This window comes from Pogona vitticeps, chromosome 2 (assembly GCF_051106095.1).
Source record: "Pogona vitticeps strain Pit_001003342236 chromosome 2, PviZW2.1, whole genome shotgun sequence".
Lineage (NCBI taxonomy): Eukaryota > Metazoa > Chordata > Lepidosauria > Squamata > Agamidae > Pogona > Pogona vitticeps.
In genome coordinates, this window is record NC_135784.1 from 182,378,235 (window position 1) to 182,401,121 (window position 22,887).

The 22,887-nt window shown below is 46.6% G+C and overlaps 1 protein-coding gene and 1 long non-coding RNA gene across 7 annotated transcripts in view; one reads left to right on the plus strand and one right to left on the minus strand.

Moving 5' to 3' along the window:
- PDE4A (phosphodiesterase 4A) overlaps positions 1–22,887 on the minus strand; it is a 510,240-nt gene that overhangs the window by 118,001 nt on the left and 369,352 nt on the right. Inside the window, exon 1 of one of the 5 annotated variants that reach the window (XM_020798674.3) lies at positions 650–5,385. The exons of the other annotated variants lie outside the window; for them this stretch is intronic. Within the exon in view, the coding sequence (XP_020654333.3) occupies positions 650–960 (311 nt within the window). The 5' untranslated portion in view covers positions 961–5,385. Of the gene's footprint in view, positions 1–649; positions 5,386–22,887 lie in introns of those variants that run through there. 5 annotated transcript variants of the gene reach the window in all.
- Positions 1,580–19,979, plus strand: LOC140704734 (uncharacterized). Of its 2 annotated transcripts, XR_013542319.1 has the most exons (3): positions 1,580–1,718; positions 5,464–16,678; positions 17,072–19,979. It is a non-coding gene; the product is annotated as an uncharacterized LOC140704734 (long non-coding RNA). The 2 variants fall into 2 exon arrangements; XR_013542318.1 differs by having other exon boundaries at positions 5,464–19,979.

Consider the following 22,887-nt stretch of genomic DNA (forward strand, 5'->3'; position numbering starts at 1 on the left):
ACTTGCTTATTACCTTCAAGCTTGCATAAATTGATTTTTTTTTTTAACTGGTCCCTAAAAGACAAAATATGCAGAAGCGGATCTCAAATGGAAGAGAGTTCTGTAACCGAGGTGCCACCACTGAGAAGTCCTTACCAGATGTGATAATCCCATATACAGGCTACCATGTAAAGGTAACAAATGTGAAAATAAGGTAAGGAAAAGTAGGGTGAAGTGAGATACCACCACCACCCCCACCACCCCCACTCCCATTCCCTATATCCCCAACCTTCACTGCCATCTTGTCCCAAGAAATTGAGCCAATTCCCTTCCAGCAACACTATTGCCACCTTTCTCCTTGATTCCATTTCAGGTTCTTCTTGGGAACAGCCAAATGAAAGAGAAGGTGGATCTGAAGGCCAAAAGGGCCACCTGTTGGAGGGGACACTTGTTTGGGCCTTGAGTGGTCTTGCTGCTAAACTGTTTTGACAGCTGTTTCAACCGGAGATGGGAAAAGTTAGACGACAACTTCCAGAATCCCGCTGGTACGCCAACAGGAGCCTTTGGGGAGTCGTAGTCTTAAGAGAGTCACTTTTCCCATTTCAAGTTGAAATGTGGCCCCTGCAATGGGATTTTCAAACCCCCTTGTGGGTTTAAAACAACTTCTTACCCTGAGTAACCCCTGGCTCTCCGAGCGAAATCCTGGATGCTCCTGTTGACCTTGAGCTTCATGAGGTAGGTTGGGGAGTGAACAGCAAACGAGACAGGAGAGTGGGGTGACCTGGAGCAGGAGGAAGAGGAGGAAGAGGAGGAGGAGAAATTCTGCCTGGCTGGCATCTGGGAACTACTGGAGTCATTGGGCAAGAAGGCCTCATCATCCTCGAGATTGTCAGCTGTGTCTATCTCAGGAATGCTAGGCAAGTGGGACGATTTTTCCACAGACATGGCCCTCGGTCTTCCACAAGGTTTCGTGAGATCCATTGCCCAGCCTCTCACTGAGAGTGAGGGAAAGGGCTCCAGTAGCAGGTCATAGTTTGGACTGATGCCGGGGGTGGGGGTTGTTGCAGTGGTTGTGGTGGTAATCGTGGGAATGCTACAGGAGTGCCGCTGGCTTTTTAGTAACCCAAAGAGGGCATCAACGCAGGTAAGTCTGTGTGGCAGAGGAGCCCTGCCAGCCTCCCTGATTCTCTTGTTCTGTCTGACTGTCCGGAGGAAAATTCAGACTCCTTCCCAGATCTTTTGAGAGCTGGCGCCTGTGGGAGCCGGAAGAGCGGGAGGCAACATCCTAGCCTGTTCGGTGCACGCCAGGTTGGTGGAAGGTGAGAGGCAGTGGTGGTGAGGCGGACGAGAGAGGGGCTCTGCAGGTTGTTGTACGCCTCAAAGGGAAGGGGCTCCCAGACGCCAAGCACCACACAAGATTCCGGCTGCCTCTCTGCCTGCAGAGCTCCCTCCTTCCCTGCGCCCAAATTCCAGGTTGTTAGCTGCAGCCCACACACGCCTCCTTCCTGCTGATGTCTCTGCGCAGTGTCCACTGATTCTCTGGCGATCTCACCAGGTTGGTTCTCTCCCCAAGGGAGTGGAGGGGGGAGTCCTGAAAGCACAGAGAGAGACCCTCTGCACCAACATCAAACAGTCCCAACCAGCTTACAAACGTCTCAACGGCGGGAGCAGCAGCCTAGAAGAGCCAAGGACAGAAAGAGCTAGCCTTCTAACGTTTGTGCCAGACGTCCCTTCCTCTGGTATGTCGTTTAAGGCTAATCATAAAACACTTATCTAGATCTCTAGGCACTCCCCGTCAGCACAGCTAGTCATGCAACTTGCAGGCAGTGTAAGCAAGGGAGAGGCTGGGTTTCCGGCGAGCGGCTTGACCAGCTGATGGCCCCCTCAGCAGATCCTCTTGTAAATGGTGGAAGAGTGAGCTTGGAAAAGTTACTTTTTCACCCTTGAGCTCCTAGAATCTCTCAGCGTCCATGCCGGCTGGAGGGTTTAGTTTTTTTTTCTTTCCTAAAAATGAAATTAAATGAAAACGTGTCCAAGTTCAAGGGTGGGGTAGGGTTGGAGGAACCAAATAAACTCAAAACTGTCCAACCAGAACGGGCAGGAGATTTATTTCTCCTTTTCTAACAGCACTACACAAAAGACCTGGCTTCAAGCCAAGGCGCTGCAAGAGGAACAGATCTCAATTTCCTATGAACAAAGATGGTGCCCTGTGAAAAAGCACCCCACGAACAAGAATGAGACGTAAGGTTGTCTAGTCTGTTGATGGGGTTATTTTCATGCATAGGCTTGAAACATCACCTCTGAAACAAAAACTTACAGGGGAAGGAATTTCTGCCTACATTTCTCTATAATTCAATAAGAGTCAAGAACAGAATTAAAACAACAACCTTTAAAAACCACCAGCATAAAGGCCATTATAATTAAAATCTAAAAAAAAAAATTCTACTGGTTTCCTGATTTGTTTCCAAGTTGGAAACAACACAACTTATTAGGGAGCCAAATTTTTCTCAGTCTCTCTCTTCTCCAACAACAGTAGGGGTGCAAAAATATTGATCCAATCTATAAGATTAAAGCCAGATAATATATGAAAAGGAGAATGAAGACTCAGCTCTACATAATACATATTTTGCAGGAGTTGGGGGTTCAAGAGGAAGACGAGTAAAGGTACAACCTTGAGGAAAGGCACCTTGAAGTTTGCGATTAAAGCATCTGCCTAGGTCCCACTGGCATAAAGTCCCTGGGATCACAGTCCTTTGGCAGGCAGGACTGAAGGTCAAAGCGTAGGGCCATGTTTTAATTTACATTACAATATATTTTACTGTGTGTAACTAGGCCTTATGCAAAGGTGCTTTAACTTTTGGGAATTGGGATGGAGGGGAACCTATTCAAAAGCTGGGAAACTCCTAAAGCAATGTTATCATGGGAGAAGGGGAAGTCCAGAAAGGCTCAGTTCAGCCCCAGGGCGCTTTCCTACTCATGGCTGATATAAAATGGCAAAGGATAGCCACCCATTCCCTCCTCTGCTCACCTGAGAGCTCTGCCCATCCCTAAAATGTCAGTTTCAACCTAGGGAAGGTTTTTTCGGGCGGGGTTTTTTAACCTGATCACGTGGGCGCAGCATCACTTCCAGTATGGAATAGACCATCTTTATGCTGGGATAGTGGACTGCCCTCGCATTTCTTGTGACATCATACTTTGCTATTGTGAGTCTATGGCGCTGTCACCCACTTTCACAGAAGCAGTTGAGCTGGGAAGCAGGCAGCTGTTTAAACAATCTTAATTATCAGAAGCAGCCTGGGAAAGGGGGGGGGGGACAGGAAGATGCCTGGAGAGAGCTTGGCAGGAGATCCGGGCGGGCGGGGGGAGCTCATGCTATAACAGAAGTCTCTCATGTGCTTATGAGCTCTGTCTATATCAAGAGCAAACTGGATACTCTCTGCCATCAGGTAAAATTCCTGGGCTAAGAACAAACACAACAACCTGGATTCTTCTGGCCGTTATGAAGCAGGCACCAGCATGTCAGCTTTTGAGTTACAGAGGACTCTTCATCAGATCAAAGGAAGAGTTCTATGCTACTCCAAAGCCTATACGTTCTTAAGCTTGTGTGTTTCATCTAATAATCACTTATCTCTTTACTGATTTCACGACCTGTAATCTCTGGGCGCAGCACAGCAATAACGGATCATTTATTGTTGCACAAGCTGCCTGAGTGATAAATGCAGGAAAAGTTGCAAAGTGCTGATTGCAGAATTTGCTGATCACTGTCTTCAAAGATAACAGCGGCAGAGAAAGATAAGTATGTAGGAAGTGCCTCTGCCCAGCAATTCCCATGACTTTTATTCTATAAAAAGTAGTTCACAGCTTACTTATTTATTCTAATATCCCAAAGCATGCCTTATTTTTACACAGTGAGCTATTCGGGGGAAAACCCCCAATAATAATAAACAACTCATCCTATGATAGTGTTAAACTCTAAAGCAGGGAGGAGCAAAATGCACCTCATTGTTGGACTGCAATTCCCATCGGCCCCAGCTAGCACAGCCAAAGAGGTTGTTAGAGCCCAACAGCATCTGGAAGGTAGCACACTGCCCAGCTATGCTCTAAACAGATAACACGCACAAATCCAGTGAGAGATGAAGTAGGAAGGAATAATGATAAGAATCGTGTGCTTGCAAATTAAATAATTCTGTGCCTTCAAGTCAATGGACGTAAGAAGCAATACTAATTAATGATTGTGCGCCATCAAATCAATTCTGACTTACGGCAGATCTTTTCAGAGTTTTCTAGGTAAGGCGCCCACAGGTTACCCTTCCCTTCAGAGGGGTGCCCTGGGACTGTGCAGCTTGCCCAAGGCCACACAGGCTGGCTCTTTTCTGGGGTGCACAGTGGGGAACTGAACTCCCAACCTCTGGCTCCATTGCCAGACGCCTAAGAACTCATGGAGCCAGCCAACCAGCCAGCCAGCCAGCCTCAGATTAAGCAAAGCCCAGGAAAATGGTACGGTGACAAGGAAGAAGATAGAGTGCTAGCAGACAGAATTCCTTAAGCCCAGGGAGTAGGGTTGCCACTCTGGGTTTTGTTTTCTGTTGGTTTTTGGGTGGCACACCTGCTGTGCCCAAAGAGCAGAAATCTAGCAAATGAAGCTTTACATATCACTGCATAGGATGCAAAGGTACCCATGAAACGTTTCACCCAAGAAGTTTCTGCCAGTTAAGCCTAGGGACACGGGATTTGTGTTGGCTATTTAGGATAGGTCAGGTAGTCAGTCAATTTATATTTATATATTGTTTGCATTTACTTTTTCTAGTTATATGTTTTGCGGTACACTGCCAAGAGGGTGCATTACAACAATAATAAATAAGCAGAAACAAATGGAAACAACCAATTAATCTCTGCTGCCACCTGCTGGAGTGGAAAAAGAGTGCTACCCTGTACAAGCACAAACTGAAATGCAGAAAAAAGAAGAAAAAAGCGGTACAGCAGGTCACTAAATAGACAGTCTTTAAGCAGATACGCCCATTTCATAAACACTGCTGGAAATATATTAACCTAGCCATGACGAGTGTGTTTTACTTTTAAAAAAAAACCAACAACAACAACAATGACCAAGGCAATTATTTCTATTGCACAGAGATAGCTACTCTTCCACTCTACCTGGGGAAAAAAACCCACACAGTTCCCAATGTTTTGGTGGTGGGTACTTGAGAGTTCCCATTGCTGCACCCATGCAATTATTCTGTCATTCCTCCTGAACAGGTTTCTTTTTCTAGTTATAAAATAATGTGGTGGGGGGGAGTGAATCCAAAAGGGAATATAAGGGGAAGGTTGCAAATGGAAGGCGAGAATGACATTTGCACCCCTGCGTGGTGCACGATTACGAGAGCTTGACTAGGGCAAGGGAGAGGCCGGGCACGGTCCCAACGGAGCCAGGAGACCCGTCGGGTGGCCTTGGGACTCTTATTCTCTCTCTCTCTCTCTCCCCAGGGCCTCCTTCTCAGGGTTTGTTGGGAAGTTCCAGTGAGGAAGAGTTGAGCTTCACAGACAAAGTGCCTTGGACTCAGTAGAGAAAAAGCAAGATAGAAACACTCACTAATTAGATAACTGATAAATCTGCCAACCGACGAGCTCCAGTTACACGGGCCGTGCCAGAGCCACAGTCAGTGTCACCTGGAAGCAGGCTCCCTTCTCGTAGCCATCCACGCGCTGCTTTCGCTTCTACCCACCCCTGTCCCCAATGAGAAAGGAAGGGGATGCGGGCACCTCCCGTCGCTCTCAAGAGCACACACCGGCAGGAGGCGCAGAGGCCGGCTGCACTCGCCAGCCACAGCTTGCCAGCGGTGAGCTGCGTGCCAGGCTTGAGAAGCGCACCTCGGCTTGTGCTGCCCCCTGACCACAGGGACCCTGACTGTAGATGCTGGCTCCCACAATCGGTCAAGGGCACGGCTGGTGGGAGTGACCGTATTCTTCCTCTCGACACACAGACGGAGTTTATTTCAACCCGTTTCTAACATCACCCTGATTCAAACCTCATCTCAGCCAGGAACTCGCTGGAAGCTCTTACGCCAAAAGCTTTGCCTTAGCCTCGGTTCTACCATCTGCCGAGCCTGCTGGCAGCACCAACTTTTTCTGGGTGACAAGAAGAGAGCCTCCATAGTGTTAGCAGAGAAAGAGTTGGGCTAGAAGACTCAGAAAACCTGAATTCAAATCCTGATCAGCCACAGAAACTCACTGGGCGAGACAGAAATAGAGAAGCACTTGCGGAACTGATCACCTACCTCAAAACCCCCATCAGGGCCACCAGAAGTTGGAAGTGACTTGACAGCCCAGAATATACACACAAGAACAGATGCCAAATGGTTCAGACTTAGATTTCAGAAACCCGAGTTCAAATCTCCACAAAGCCAAAGAATTCACTGGCCAGAGCCTCTCGTTCTTTCTTCCTCACTAGCTTGTTGGTAGGATAAAGTGGGAAGTAGGAAAGCCATGTACACAATCAGAACTCAGTGGAGGAAATGCAAGACAAAAATAAAATTGCAAATGTGGTTCAGGGTAAGTGGCTGCAGAGTGAGAAATTTTGAGACATGACATCCTTATATGACATAGGCAGGAATTGCACCTTTGCCATAATCCACAGCAAAGTTTTATATTATGGCAAACAGAACATGAACCCACTTGCAACACATGTCTCTTTTAATATGACTTGTCATATTGTGGCAGGGTGTGTAGCTCCATCCACCTGGCCATTGCTAGGATGCTTCCCAGCTATTAACAGCACCAGAGTCAGGGCAGTAGCTTGACACATGGTGAAAATGGAGTCATTGGACTGCCCTCCCCCCGTGGCAGTACAGCAGGACTGCCGTATCCACGGGATCAGTACCCGCAGTTTCACTGCTGCCTGAAAATAGTAAATAAAAACCCCCAGAAATATGCCTTTCCAAGTTGTAATACCAGAACTGGCCACTAGAGGGAACCAGAGACTATACACACACTCTCTCTGGTTTCTACTTACTGTATATGCCTTTCAGCATCTGCAGGGGGTAAGCTTGGAGGTGACACTGCAGTCCTCTTAACACTGTCACCACCTGCTCAGTGCCAAGATAGCTGGAAAGCCTCCCAGCACTGGCCAGGCAGTGATGGAAGCCCTAATGTAGTTTTTAAAAAGGCAGATTAATGTCACATTTAATCTGCAATAAGGCCTGTGTCATGTGCAGTGACAGTAGTTGCTGCAGATTCAATCTGATTTTTTCCCCCTGGCAATATAGTTTTGGCTATTGTTGCTCATAGAATCTGAACTGGTGGTGAGTAACCAAGAAAAACACCTTGGGTTCGTAGTGAATAAGGGGTTCATTAGGAAAGGAACTGAAAATAAAATTGCTGCCATCATAAAGGCATTGTATAAAACTACAGTGCAATGACCTGTGGAACACTGTGTATGGTTGTATTCTGTGCTCCTGTGAGAAAAAACAGCGCAGAGCTGGGAAAGGTACAAAAAAGGGTCATGGTGCACATCCCCCTTGTGAAGAGGTTTGATAGTGTTAAACTTGGGGGGAAATGGTGACTAACAGTGGGGTGAGGAGGACATATCAGAGATGAAGAAAATGCTGCACAGTGGGAAGAGTGGGGGGAAAAGGAGTTCTCTCTCTTTCATTAGACCCGATCTCCATGTGATGCAATGAATCCTGTGGGGGGGGGGATGAGGGTGGATAAAAGGAAGCATAATGCAGAGACGGACTAGGGGACTGGTTCCCGCAAGATGTGATGACAGCCGCCAACTTAAGTGGCTTTAAAAGAGGATCTGGCAAATTCAAAGAAGAAATGCATATCAATAAGAAACAAAATAAAACCAGGCCCACCCACCCCCAACAAAAGACAAAAAACATTGTGGCATCTATAATGACTGACTACTATATTTTAATGGGAGCTTTCATAGAATAAGTCCACTTCTTCAGACTAGCACGTCAACGGTTACTAGTCCTGTGACCTACAGAGAGCCACCAGTACCAGAGTGAATGTGCTTTTCTATACCAGTTCTTGGTGCGGGGAAGGGAACATGACGTGAGGGTGCTGCTGTCCCCAAGGTCCTGCTTTTGCCTTTTAATCTTTGCTTATTGTTTTGCCTGATAGGATGTGTCTGTGTGTGGGATCCCAAACTGCATTTTGACTTCGACATGTGGTGAAAGCAAATCCAACCCTTCTGTCCACACTTCTGCTTTTACCAGCAATGAGTCACAACTATTCTGTATAGGTCTAAGCATATTCTTGGGTACATTTCTGGAAATTCAGGGTGCATAAACACTGTACAGTATCTTCAAAACAACGCTTCTCTGAGTTGGGAGTTAAAGGGCAGCACAATAAGGAGGAGAGACCTTGGTTTTCTTATTTTTATTCCACTCATCAAGCCACAAGTAAGACGATGAAACTTCACTCAAAATCATTCTGACCGTCTTGAGGGTCGCTCTGCTTCGACAATCAGCACCAAGGAGGCTGAAATTCTACATGGACTGTATCACATCTGTTGACATTTTCAGATGCATGGGAAAATTGTCCATCACAGGTGTATTTATAATAGTCACATGAACACCTGCTGGTAGCTAGGGGCCTGCAGGTGGAAAGTAGCTTAGCGAAGGGCTGTTAAATCTGGGCTCTTCCTTTTTGAGGAGACTGGGGAAACATTTATGTTCCCAACTGCTAATGGCTGTTTAAAGTGACATATGATAATTGCAGCTGCCTTCTACCCTTCCCATCCTAACCAGGCCAGTCAGGATTAAGTTTAAAAAGAGACAGAGGCAGAAATTGGGGGTTTGCATGCATGGGGGTGCTAGGCTGCGGCTTGGAAAAATCAATTCTTGGACTTCCATTCCCAGAATCCTCAATCAGCCAGAGGATTTTAGGAGCCAAAGGCCAAAAAAGTAATTTTTCCAAGCTCAATACTTGGAATATTTGGTTCCTTATCCCATGACTGTCCTGCTACATTTACCTCTTATTTTACCACACACCATAAGTACCTCATCCCAGCCAACATGGTCAGCTTGAATGAGGCTGGAGGGGGGGGGGACTAGGTGGCTGCCATCTCATCTACAGTTTAGCTAAAAGCAGCAAGAGCGTCAAAGGTAAAAACATGAACACCAAACCCCTCCTGCTGATGGGCAGCTTTCCTGAGAGTTGGGATGGGGTGACAAAGAAAGCCAGGCTTAGCCCATCAAGGCAGCAGTTGGGGATGAACTGGCTCAGTGGCCAAGCTAGTTGCCAGTCACTGAGGCCTATGCCAAGAGCATGGCTGTGCTTCAGAGAATGAGGCAGTACAATGATCCCCAACCCGGCAACTTCCAGATGCTGTGGACTTAAGAGCTGCCCTCATTCTCAGTCACTACAGTTAATAGGAACGACTGATGCGTTGGTAGCAGAAGATGAGATGCTGCTCAGAAAAGGGCAAAAACAGGCAGGTGGAGTTCTTGCCAGAGATGCTTCATAGAGTTGCTAGCTGCCCATAAAATAACCAACCTGATCTGCTCTTGCACCTTGAACAGTATATTGATTTGTAGAACTTGGCTGAAACTTTTCACACGGTGGAAAATATACCATTGCTTGCTAATGTCTTTAGAGTCTCTGCTATTGGAGGTTCTAAGTACGTAGAGTAGATTCACTGAATCAATGGAACTTACATGAATGTTGCCCTACCAAGCCCTCTTTGATTCTGTGGGTCTAACTCTGGTTGTAAATAAAAATGAGATTTGGAGCTCTTTTTTTTTTTTTTAATTCTTTTCTAGCACGTACTGAAAAATGGAAAGAACTGAAGATTTAAAAAAACACATAGAAAACGGAAGCCTCATATGTAACCCTTAATTGAGGGCATAGGAGGCAAGAGTGCTCAAACGATAATGGTCGTTTGAGGGCAAATAAAGATATCAGTGCCCACATTACTATTACAAGAGGCTCCCAGGAGGCCCAGAAGTAATTCATCCGTCAAAGAAGGGGCTTTTGAAGGAGCAGAGAAATCAATGACCTCAGATCCTGGCATGTAGTCAAATCATCTGTGACTAATCTTGCTCATTACGGGTGTCTCCATGAGTTATTGTCACTGAGCAGGCCAGCTCACACTGCTTTGTGAAGGCGGTGGGAGGTGTAAAGGCTAGCTAATAGCCAGCATCTTAACCATCATGGAAATGCAGGAGAAAAGAGGTACTAGCTCCTGGCATTGCTTCTCCCCCTCAATCTAGCCTCTAAGTTGACACTCACCAACCCCATCATCTTCCCCAAGATGGGAACTGTTGGCTTTCCACAGGCCCAAAGCCATTGCCATTCTTGCCGTGGGGCTCCACGAGCTGAGCTGTAGTATATAAAAGGACTGTGTCCCATCTTTGGCGAAGGCATTCATAGGTTCCAAAGTTCCCAGACTCTCCAGCTTTTCCTGTTTGACTGCACTGGTACATTCAATGTGGTTGGCATAGCTATTTATGGGTGCTGCTGAAACCTACGATGCTCCTTGGAGAAAGAAGTAGGTGGCATACTGAGAAAAGAAGCAACCGAGCCAGCACTGCTAGCAAGCATGATTGAGACGAATACATGATGGCCTTTTCATCTCCCCCTACAATGGAAAGTCCTCCTCTTCTCTTGGTCTAGCATCATTGGCCCCATCTTGCCTGGAGCTGCAACCTCTTCCCACTGACTGAGCAACACCTCACCTGGTTTCCATTGTGGCATGTCCACTTTTGGACAAGAGCCCACCTTAGTGCTTGGTCCTGGACTGTCAGCAGCAAGCGGCCCTCATTTTTAACCCTCTACAGTGCCATGCCCAATGTGAAACTGATTTCCCTATTGCACACTGAGTTCTAGGCTTCTAAGGTGGGGACTGCTTGCTATGCTGTATGTGCTTGCTTGACTCTCAAACGGGAGGCAAGCAGCAGGCAGATGGCCGAGACCATGGCGGGTGAGCGCGTCAATGCTCGCCTGCTTGGGCTGCCTGAGGCAAGAGGCTCAGCCTGCTGCTGGGAGAGCTACTACAGGCCAACCAAGTGGAACAGCCTTGTGCTTAACGGCTGTTGCCTGATGACGTCCTCTCCTCCTACTCACTCTGCACGGGGAATAAACGGTTTGAAATGTTGCTGTCTTGAGCCTCTGCCACAAGTCAACATCTTCTTCATCCTTCTAGTGTTTTGCCAGCTCTTCTCTTTGGGTTCGGATGACAACAAGCATGTTTTTCAAGTTACATTCCTTTGTGTCACCTGATGATCAGATCCACAATAAAAGTCTGCCTTAGGTCCCCGCACCACCACCTTGTTTAGATGACAAGGGAGCGTAAAGAACATGAGATTACTTCAGTCAGGGACAAGGAACCCTGTAGAAATCTAGCAATGGGATATGCTTTGGGGGAATGTGTGCACATGGGCAACAAAGCAAGGAGCATGTTTCCCGCCAAGGTACTTCTGTGCTCTGCAATCAATACTCTTGACTCCCTCCCGTTACTTTCTTCATGGATGCTTATGAGAAACAGGCGTATCCCTTGTTTTGCTTTGTTCTCCCCTTCTAGTGACTCAGACAGGAGTGAGCTTTGTGATCTCTGTAACAAGGGAGAAGGTAGCTGAGAAATAACATGAGTCGGGTGCACAGCATCATCCTTGGGCTGCTGTAGTTAGCAGGCACCTGCAGTTGTGCCACAGAGTAGACAGCTGACACCATCTGAATTCCTTCTGGAATTTCCGTGACTTCTCTACTCCGGACAATGCTCAGTTCCTTCCCTTTGGCAAACTGAAGCTCTGCTTCCTCCATGCCTATTGAGCCTCATTCATCACCTCTTTCTCTTTACCCTGATCCTTTTACTTTATGGTGTGTAAAGGTACCACCTACTTTCCTAAGAAAGGCTTCGCGTGTTCCTAATAGCTGGAACAACAACAGGAAGAAAGGCAATAGATGCAGTAGCTGAAAGCAAAGAAGAAAGCATGAACACTCTTGCGAGCCACTCCAATCTACATTCAGATTGCTTGTGGGGCTGGACTAGCAGAGATGGTGGGTGGGGCTGGAGCCAGTAGAGGGCACAAGGAGAGTCTCTGGCTACCCACCACGCTTGCTCCCCAAACAAACAGAGGGGCATGCATATGGACGGTCTACAACTTAAAACCCTCTTCCTGGGAAGGAAATATGAAATAAAATAAAGAAGGAAAAGACAAAGAACATTTTAAAATTGCACTTATTGTGTTTGTGGCAGAGAAGGGAGTTGTGCTATGCCCTGCTGGTCATCAGAAACAATCGCTGGCCTCAACGTGTACACACCTGGCTGCATACATGGATAAAGGGTCTTAACACTCTGAGCAGGACATGCTCTTTATCCTATTTTCTTGAGCAAATGTTCGTCCCCAAAGCAAGTGTAATGAGTTCACTCTTCTCCTTTACCCCCAAGAGTAACAATGTGATCGATCGCAGTCATGCCCTATTTGCAGTCCCCCCCCCCACATGAGGTGGAAGTACCTTCGCTGGCGGTTCTGGGGAGAAGCTGTCCAGGGAGCAACAGACATCAAGGTACAGGTGTATATCTTCGCATTATCTCATGCTCCTAGGCAAGGAAGAGCCATTATAACTTGTCAAGGTCCTGTCCTGTCCTGTCTCCACCTGCCTTCTGCATATAAGAGGGCTTCCCCCTTTATTTTGCTATGATTTAACTTCTTCTACCTTGCCTGGAGGCGACACCCAACTAGAGTCAGACTCACTAAATGGATGAGGCTTCTTCAATCGATACTTAAACAGGAGCCCCACGGATTCAATGGGTCTACTCTACGTGGGTTTCATATTCACCTATAAAATTTGCACCTTGCCTTTTGCCTATTGCCAATTTCTCCAGCATGGCTTCCAACGTAATAAAACTTACAGAATATGCAATAAAATCATGGGCGGGGGGAGGAGTAGGAGAGAGCAAAAGCATTTTAAAAATCTAGAACTCAAACCAGCATTAACACCTCTGTTAGGAACGCGTCACATAACACAAACACCCGAGGAAGTGACATCTTAACTAGGAGTCAAAAGCAAATGTGGTGCAGCTATGGCCTTCTAAGTTGTTGGATTCTTGTTCCTGTCAGCTGCAGTAGTTGAGATGATAGCAGCTATTGTCCAACGCCCTCTTGAGGACTGCCAATCTCCCTACCCTGGCCTGAAGGGTGCTGCACACGAGTCAAGAAGCATGATGTATAATATCTGGCCAGTAGAGGGCACTGTTACCTCGTATCTGACATCCAAGCCCACACACGCACTCAGATAAGTCTCCCATTCTGCCTCAGCTGAGCACTGCTTAGGACCGTGAATTCTAAATGTTCCTGCCCAAGCTTCAACCAATTTCAGCTCTTTTAAGAGCCTGTCTATCTTTTTGCAAGGCAAGGTGATGGATACATCTCAGCAATGAAGAGTGGCCATATGCATGCGCCCATATCATTGGCAAAATTTTCCCTAGCAAACAAAATAGTCACACACTGATCAATATTCTCTTTTGAAGGTGAAGGTAATTAAAGAAAAGAGATCAGGAAGTAAGGGGGGAAATGATTATCTAAAGATGTTGACTGGGGGGGGGGTGTCCCCTCCAAAATAAATTTTTTGAATAGGACTTTTAATTTGTTCTGAAATGAACTGGAGTTAAGGTTGCAGATGCCAAGGGTGCAAATGATACCAAACTATTCAGGTTGCTTAAGACAAAGACAGATAGACAAAGAACTCTAAAAGGATCTCTCTGAAATGGGCAAAAGGGCAATAAATGTTTGTTATTTAGTAAGCACACAGAGATCAACAGGTTACCCACCGTAATTGTAGTTCTTCAAGTGGACCTCTGTGATTCACATCCTGGGTGATCTGCGCCTGCACAGATTGGAAAGTTCTAGAGCTTGTCCGGTAGCAAAAAGCACATTAGAATAATGCCCATCCCCCCCTTGTATAAGTGCCATGGTGCCAAGGCTCCCCTTTCAGTTGTGTCAGCCACTGCTACATTAAGCAGAAAGGCGTGACAGTGGGGAAGACGGGCGGGATGTGTGAATCACGGAGGTCCCCTCGAAGAACTACAATTACAGGTGGGTAATCTGTCATTCTTTTTCATGGCCTCTGTGAATCACACCCTGGGTGACTAAAAAGCTATCTTACCCAGAGGCAGGGTGTCATGGCAAGGTAGAGGCTAGAACAGCACATACAGTGGTGCCCTGCATAGTGACGATAATCCATTCTGGAAAAATCGTCGCTATCCAGAATTGTCTCTATCCAAAACAAAAAAGCCCATAGGAATGCATTGAAACCCCTCCTATGGGCTTAAAACTCACCGTTATGCGGAAATCCTCCATACGGCCGCCATTTTCGCTGCCCGGTAAGGAAGGAAAGGGCATGAAAACACAGCGGGCGGCCATTTTTTCCAGCGGCCATTTTGGAACCGCCGATCCGCTGTTTTTAAAACATCGCTATGTCAAAATCGGTAAGCGAAATGCTTACTGATCATCGCAAAGCGATTTTTTGCCATTAAAAACATCGCAATGCGATCGCTTTTGCGATCGCAAAAAACATCGCTATGCGGATTTGTCATTAAACGAATTGCTCATTATGCGGGGCGCCACTGTACAAAGGCCACATCAGACTTTTGCTGGAGATCAAGTCTATAATCAAGTCTATAATCCGGATGAAAGCGGATGGCTGTGCCCAGGTGGTGGAGGAGCAGACGTCTGGAAGAGATATGAGATAGACCTTTAAGAAAACGTTTAATGTTGGCTGTTTGAAGAAATCAGCTGCCAGAGCATTAGGGGGCTGATAAGAAACTATGGAGGAGATGTAAACTCTCAAGGAAGAGAGGGAAATGCCGCTAGACTTGAGATGAAGAAAAAAAGTAGGACATTAGCAAGTGATGGGTTGGTAGAAGGCAATGAAGAAGCTTCAGTGAAAGATTTGAATCTCTTCCATTTATACAGGTAAGCCTTTCTAGTCGAGGCCTCCTTTGATTGACGTAGAACGTTAACTAGCGAGGCAGAATCCTCCACGCTGCCAGGTGCAGAACAGGTAAGTCTGGGTGGAGTACTTGGGAGTTGTTCTGCATGAGGAGGTTGGGCGGGCAAGGGAGGTGGTGAATGTCTGACAAGAGATTGTGAAGGACTGGAAATGAGGGTTGTCTCAGCCACCAAGGAGCTATAATGATGGCATTGGGTTTGTCTTGTTGTAGGCGAACCACAACCTTGTGGAGAAGCAGGAATGGTGGAAAAAGGTAAGTGAGGGTCTTGGGCCATCGGCCGACGAACACATCTCCTTGGGAGTGTTTGCCAATGCCGGCTCGGGAGCAGTATTGTTTGCACTTCCGATTCACATGGGAGGCGAAGAGGTCGAGAATTGGTTTGCCCCATCGTTTGCATAGGCGGGGAAAAAAACTTATTGGTCTAACTCCCATTTGTGAGCTTGAGAGTTTGTGTGGCTGAGTAGATCGGCCAAGTCATTGTCGTGGCCAGCAATGTGTAAAGCTGTGAGGCAGATATGATGTGCTAGGCACCACTCACAGAGGTCGATCGCTAAATAGAGGAGACTTGGAGAGTGGGTGCCACCTTATTTCAGAATATAGTACATCGCTGTGGTGTTGTCGGTGGCAATTTGTACCATCTTGCCAGCGAGGAGATTTCTGAAAGCTCTGAAAGCTTTTATAACCACCAACAGCTCTAATTTGTTGATGTGAAGCAATTTCTCTCTGGAAGACCACTTGGCGTGGATTTTGAAAGATCTGCAGTGAGCTCCCCAGCCTGTGAGGCTGGCATCGGTGATGACCTATATTTGTGGTTGTGGTTGTGGTTGTTGAAACGGCCACCTGACAGATAGGATGGGAGGAAAACGCCACCATTGAAGTTGGGAGGCAAGTTCTGGGGTGACCCTTAAAAGAGTGTGAGGAGGATCTGTGAGTGGGTCGAAGAGGGTGAGAAACCATGACTGAAGAGATCTCATCTTGAGACGTATATACTGCACTACTGAAGTCATACAGGCCATGGTGCCTAGTACGCGTTGCACAGTTAAGGCGGGCACCATAGCACGAGGAGTGAAAACTTGAAGTAATTCAATGAGATTTTCTCTCTTGTCTGGAGGAAGAAAGGCATGAGCTTGTGTGGAATCTATGCATGTGCCTATACAGGGGTGCTCCGCGTAGCGATGATAATCCGTTCTGGAAAAATCATGTGGGACAAAGAAGCCCATAGAAATGCATTAAAACATGTTTAATGCGTTCCTATGGGCTGTAAACTCACCCTTCTGCGAAAATCCTCCATGCAGCCGCCATTTTCACTGGCCGGTAAGCGAGGAATCCAGGCAAAAACACAGCGGGCGGCCTTTTTGTTTTACCCGGCGGCCATTTTGGAACCGCCGATCAGCTGTTCTTAAAACATCGCTATGCGAAAATCGGTAAGCGAAACGCTTACCGATCATCGCAAGGCGGTTTTACCATCTAAAACATTGCAATGCGATCACTTTTGCGATTGCAAAAAACACATCGCTATGCGGATTCGTCGTTAAACAAAGCGCTCGTTATGCGGGGCACCACTGTATAATGAATAATCATTCTAGGTTTCAAATTTGACTTTTGTTCGTTGACAGCAAGACCGAGATCACAAAGGAGGGTAAGGGTGAAGTGAGAGTCTCATTGGGCCTTGCAATGGGAATGAGCTACAAGGAGCCAATCATCGATATATGGAAATATGAGATTTTTTTGCAACCTGAGGTAAGCAGCTACTAGTGCCATGCACTTGGTGAATACTCTTGGAGCTGCTGCAAGGCCGAAAGGGAGCCTTCTGAATTGGTAGGCTTGTGATTCTAGCTGAAATTGAAGGAATTTTCTGTGTGATGGATGTATGGAAATATGGAAGTATGAGTCTTTGAGATCTATGACAATGAGCCAGTCATTTTTGTGGACTAAAGGGAAAACTGATTTGAGGGTAACCATATGGAACTTTGGGCTAATGATGTATTTGTTTAACTCTCATAGGTCTAAGATAGGGCAAAGACCTCAGTCCTTTTTGGGTACGGTGAAATAGCGAGAGAGAAACCCTTTGTTGTGTTGTGAGATGGGTTTTAGGGCATCTTTGAGGAGTACATTTTTTATTTCCTCTTGTAGGGTTGGAAATGGTGGAGTGATGACATGTATTGTTGGAGGAAGTTGGAAGAAATGGATGTGGTAGCCGTCGCGGATGATGGACAGTACCCAGGCATCTGTAGTGATGGATTCCCAGACAGGTAGGTGTTTCCAGAGGGCAGGATGGGTGGAGTGGTGTCTGATCTTGGTCATGGGAGCTTCAAATGTGATGTTTGGGACTGCAGTCGTTGCGCCTAGTAATGGGTTGTTGACAGGGTTTATTTCTTTGATTTCTGAAATAGGGTGCATAAGATGTTTGTTTTGGAGGATCACGTGGGAATTTTTGATATGAGTTGTACAGTCGTCTCCACTGATTTTGTTGGGGGCATTGTTGGTAAGATGGATAAACTCCCCAACGTCTAGCTGCTGATCTTTTCTTCTGCACGTTTTCCAAAATATAATAAATTTCAGCATTAAAGAGTCCTGCCCCATCAAATGGAAGGTATTTGATACGTGTGCAGGCATCCTCAGCCAGGCTAGCTGTCCTTAGCCAAGAGAAACATCATAAGGCTACTGAAGTGGCCATTGACTTTGCTGTGGCATCTACCGTGTGCCTTGCAGAAATCATCTGTTGTTTGGCAACGGAAAGGCCTTCTTGTTGAAAGGTATGGACGAGTACTTTTTAATCTTCTGGTAAAGATTCAACAAAGGTTGACATATTGTCCCAAAGGAAACATTGTTATGCACCCATGGCTCCCTGGTAGTTAGCGACACGCATGGTGAACGCTGCTGACGAATAAAGCCATCTTCCCATTGAGTCAATCTTTCTACTGTCTTTATTTGGTGGCATGAGGGTCTGTCGATGTTGAGATCTGGATTATGAGGCTTCGACAAAAACAGAGTTTGGAGTTGTTTGTTTTTGAAGAAGGAGCTCCAGGATCATGGACTCGTGCTTTATTTTTTTTAATATTTTTTTTTACTCATTTTGCCATGCATGAAGGCCTGTGTTGAAATAAAGAGTGCCTGTGGGGGTCTACAGGGTTGGCTGAAACAGGTGCCAAGTACAAAGGGTTATAGACTGCTTGGCACCTTGCAGTCTGAATGCTGCTTTTATCCCCCTATCCGTTTCTGTTGTTTTGGTGCTTCGATCTAGCGCTATACCAGTTCAAAACCTGTATTAAAAATTAAATATTAAAAAGCACAAGCAGACTGGGGACGGGCGGCTGCTGCTGTCTCCCCCTGCAGATCCACTAAAACGTGCAATTCATTCTCCTCTGACCTCCTCCAGTGCACCACCAAAGGGAGACTGGAATCTGCCTCTCTCACAGAGTGTGGGTGGCTTTTTGTCTTGCTGGGAACCTGCTCTGCTCTCCTCCCTGGCTGATGCCACTTCCTGGAAATTCCCTCTTACTGGAAGGCAGGACTGTGTCCTCCCTCTTGCCTCTGCAGAGTTCCCAGTGGTTAGAGAAAGCCAGCTCCCACGGCAATGCACACACCGACACAAAACCACCTGACACAAAATATGGGTTTCTTAAAAACCTAAACCAACTCCTGATGTAATTCAACAGGGTAGCCGTGCCCTCACTGTGCTGCCCTCAATCAGGCAAAATATTTGTTCTCTGAAAATGTACCTGACCAGTCGCTGAAATTCTTCTCCTCCTCCCCCTGCACTGCCCCCAGCCAAGATGAGGAAGGTCTCTCTCAGGAAGAACAGCAACAGATCATGACAAAAACCTTGATTTTCTTGGAATGTTGGTACTAAAAGCACAAGCCAAGGCAACTATAACTTTCCCTTTCTCTCTTCCCACAACCTGATCCCTCTCCTCCTCCCCATCCTCCTCTCTTTCCCTCTTCTAGAGTCTAGGGCTAGTGGCACCCTGTCTGCCCGCCTCCAGAAAAGGGAGGGAGTCTGTGCTACAGTGGCTGGCACTCCCCCAATCAAATTAAAGCCGGGGGGGGGATTGAAGGGAAGGTGTATTTTATGCATTTTATCTGTGCATTTGGCAAAGGAAGCAGAATAGAGTAACAGCACTGATGTTCAGGGAGAAGCCTCCCTCCCACTCTTCCCATCATGGATGCTAAGATTTGTGTATGTTTTACGATTATAGCATAAACCTGCCTGCACAAAAAAAGGGAGGGGGAAGGGGGAATCAGAGAATCCCTTCCTGCTTTGCCTCCTCCTCCATTTTTCAGGATCCCTGTATGGACACAGATAATAATAAACCACATGTTTGGAAGGCAAGAGAAAACTCGAGGGACTGAAAAAAATAAGCTCTGAAAGATGGTGCAAACCAGCCTGAAACCAGAACCGCGCTTAGCTGCTCCAGCTGCTGCAAACATTAAGGTGGCTTTCCCTGGAAAGGCTCTTCTGCAGGCAAGTTGGTCTCCTTTGTTCTTTGGCAACCTGCAGAACCCGCTTTGCTACCCAAGAGCTGCTGATTTTTACTGAACGGGTGAAGTCACGTATGAAGAAGTCGGAATAACGCCTTCTAGCTCTCTTGCAGAAACCATGAAGATCATGACTATGTACTGTAAGTCCTGGTTTTGGAAAGAAATGAACTGCATAGGATGACATTAAAAGCTGTATTTTGGAAGATCTCTCTGGGCAAAACTAAATATAGGATACACAGTAATTCCTCCTTTTCTTATTTGTACCATATTTATCTTGACAGGTGTAATCAATTCTGCCCTTTAAAGATCTGAGAACTGCCTACTGCATGAGGTGTTGAATGAAATCTAGTAACTTCCCCGTGGTTGCGCTGCGGGCTAAACCGCAGAAGCCTCTGTGTGCTGGAAGGTCAGAAGACCTGCAGTCATAAGATTGAATCCATGCAACGGAGTGAGCTCCCGTCGCTTGTCCCAGCTCCTGCCAACCTAGCAGTTCGAAAGCATGTAAATGAGAGTAGATAAACAGGTATCACCACGGTGGGAAGGTAACGGTGTTTCGTGTCTAGTCGCGCTGGCCATGTGACCATGGAAACTTTCTACGGACAAATGCCGGCTCTACGGCTTGGAGATGGGGATGAACAGACACGACTGGACTAAATGTCAAGGGGAACCTTTACCTAACTTCCTTCTACACTCTGGCTAGCAAAAGAATGGCCAGCTCAACCCCGTATGATGCGAGCAAAAGAACCGCCCACTTGGACTGGGCCAAAGCTCCAGCTAGCCCTGTGATCTGTTCCCAACAGTCAGGTCAACCAGCTGCTCTAAAAGCTTACAAACACACTTCAACAACAACTATCCAACAAAGTGTACTGAGCTGTGCTTTGTTAGACATCATGGCTAATACCTGCTAACAGACTTGGTCACTGGTGAACATATTTAGTCCTTTAAAAATGCAATCATAGCAACTTGTGCCAGCTAGTTGGCAGGCCAGCCCGGCCCTTCTCCAGACACTCCATTCCCTAACTCCCAACCTCCAGCTTTGGGGAAGCAAAACAAAACAAAACTTCAAAATCCCAGACAGCCATGGAATGTCTTCAGCTTTCTTCTCCACTGGTGCATTTCCCTAAACTTCTGGGTTCCCTGAAGCCTGCTGATACCATTTCCCCTTCTAGGTGTGGTGGATGCCTTTTTTGGATTATTTTAAGGGCACACAGGAGAGAGGCTCAAAGGAGAGAGGAATTTCCATCCACTCTAATGGTGAAACCCATCCCATCCACTCAGTAGAAGGGGTTAACTGGAGTCCACCTCTTGTTATCTTTCTGCTCACTCCTGCCAATTAATTAATTAATTAATTAATTATCTCACCTATCTGGTCTTGCGGCCACTCTAGGTGGCTTCCAAACAAATAAAAAACAACATATAAGTATAACAAGATAAAGAAAACATTTCAAATCAATAAACAGATTCTTCAAGATGGGAAAAATAACAAAAGATAAATGAAGGAGGGAAAATTAAGTATTAACTGGAGGGAAGGCCTGCTTAAACATCCAAGTTTTAAATTGGTTCTTAAAAATACCCAGCGACGGGACCGCACGAATCTCTGGAGGGAGGTTGTTCCAGAGGCGAGGCAACTTTTATCCAAACCAGCCACAGAAGGGGAGCCCGGATTCTCAGTTCCCACCTCACTCGCCCACTTCAGGGACGCTGTGGTTTATTGGGGCGGAGATGTTTTGTAGGGACCGCCTTTTACAGGCAGTGCGTTTGTTTGATTTTTGTGACAAGCAGCTGCCACAGTCCAAGAGACTAGGCACAGGACAAGCGGTTCTTTCAAGGAGCCAACGCTTCACCAGGTGACAAAAGGGAGCGGGCATCCCCAAGTCAATCATCCAAGAATCCCAACTGAAATGCTTCCTGAGCTGGAGGTGGGAGAGCATGCAACGTCATGCCTGTCTGCGGAAAACCGCCACCAACAGTCTCTCACTATTGTGCTGGAGGCATTGTTACTTCGCAGAGGAGCAAGTCTCTTCAGGCACTATGCCCAACCATTTCAAGAGCTTCCTCATAAAGGCAGATGCTGCCAACTCAGTGAGCTGTCCAGCTCTTTGTTCTCATGCGCACACACACACAGAGAGAGAGAGAGGGGGGGGGCAGTGTTACATACAGCACTGATGTTACCTGTCTGTCATGGGTTTGGAGGGAAAGTTCCATCCTATGGGGAGTGGAAGGCGGGACATCAGGAGGAGGGGCTGTACTGTATAAATATGTGGAGCGTGTGTGGTGAAGAGAGACACTGTGAGAGACACTGGGTTGTGACGAAGCAGCAGCTGGGAAGAAGAAGCTGTTGTGGGAGTCTGTGTGTCAGACAGGGTACTACTGTGTGTCAGAGTACCAACCTGATAGGTTCAGGTGTCTGTTGGTTAGCCAGAACTGATAGGTTCAGGGTCTGTGCTTCAAGTTAAGGGTTCTGGGTGAACCAAACTGTATGCATGTATGAGTGAGAGTAAGCCACGTTACTTTATCTATTCACCTGATTGTTTTATTTTTCCCTGTGTGTATTTAAAATAAACCTTATTCTTTTATTGTTTAAAAATCCATCCCTGGTCTGTGTGACTTCTTACAGGGAATGGTTGGTGGCAGCTTAGTGTAACTGTGTGACATATCCCAGTAGGTCTGGGTTTGTCACATTGATTGGTGTCCAGCGTGTGGGATACGACTGGTCCAGTTGTCCAGCGGTCCAGCAAAGCCTTGGCAAGTGTGCCCAGAGCAAGGGGGGTCTAGTCAGGGACAATCTGAGGCGCGTAGGTAATCTTCTAGGTGTACCTCACGGGGAGGTGCGCTAGTGGAAGAACGTGCCAAGTGGGAAGACTAGATTAGGGTGCTCTGAGGCAACTTGTTTTGGCGGGAAAAAAGCTGAGGCAAAACTGTGTAAAGTAGCAGTGATTTAGCCTGCCTGCTGAGAGGCCTAGCAGAGGGGGGTAGACTCTGGCTCGCAACTGTTGCAAGATTAGTGCTGAAGAACAGCAGTAATCTATAGCAAGCTGGTTCTGAAGAAAAAAAAAAAAGTGGTCGTTTTATTTTGAGGCTTGACTTTTTAAAGCAGCTTGTTCTGAGGGGGGATTATGCCCTTGACTCGAAGCCAGATGGCCGAAATGAGTGAAGTGAAAGACCCCCAGATTGACCAAGGTTCTGAGGATGAATTTGGCTCAGTGCAGGGTGACAGCACAGGAGAGCAGAACCCAGAACTCAGAAAAATACTCCTAGCCCAACAGCATGAACTGAGGGTGAGGGAAATGGAGGAAAGATTAGAGAGGGAGAAAATGGCATTTGAATTAGAGAGAGAGAGAGAGAGAATGGAGAGGGAAGAAAGAATGGAGAGAGAGAAAATTGCTCTGGAAAAAGAAAGGATGGCGTATGAGTTAAGAAAATTGGAAATGATGAACCAGAACAATAATAACAATAGGGATTCTGAG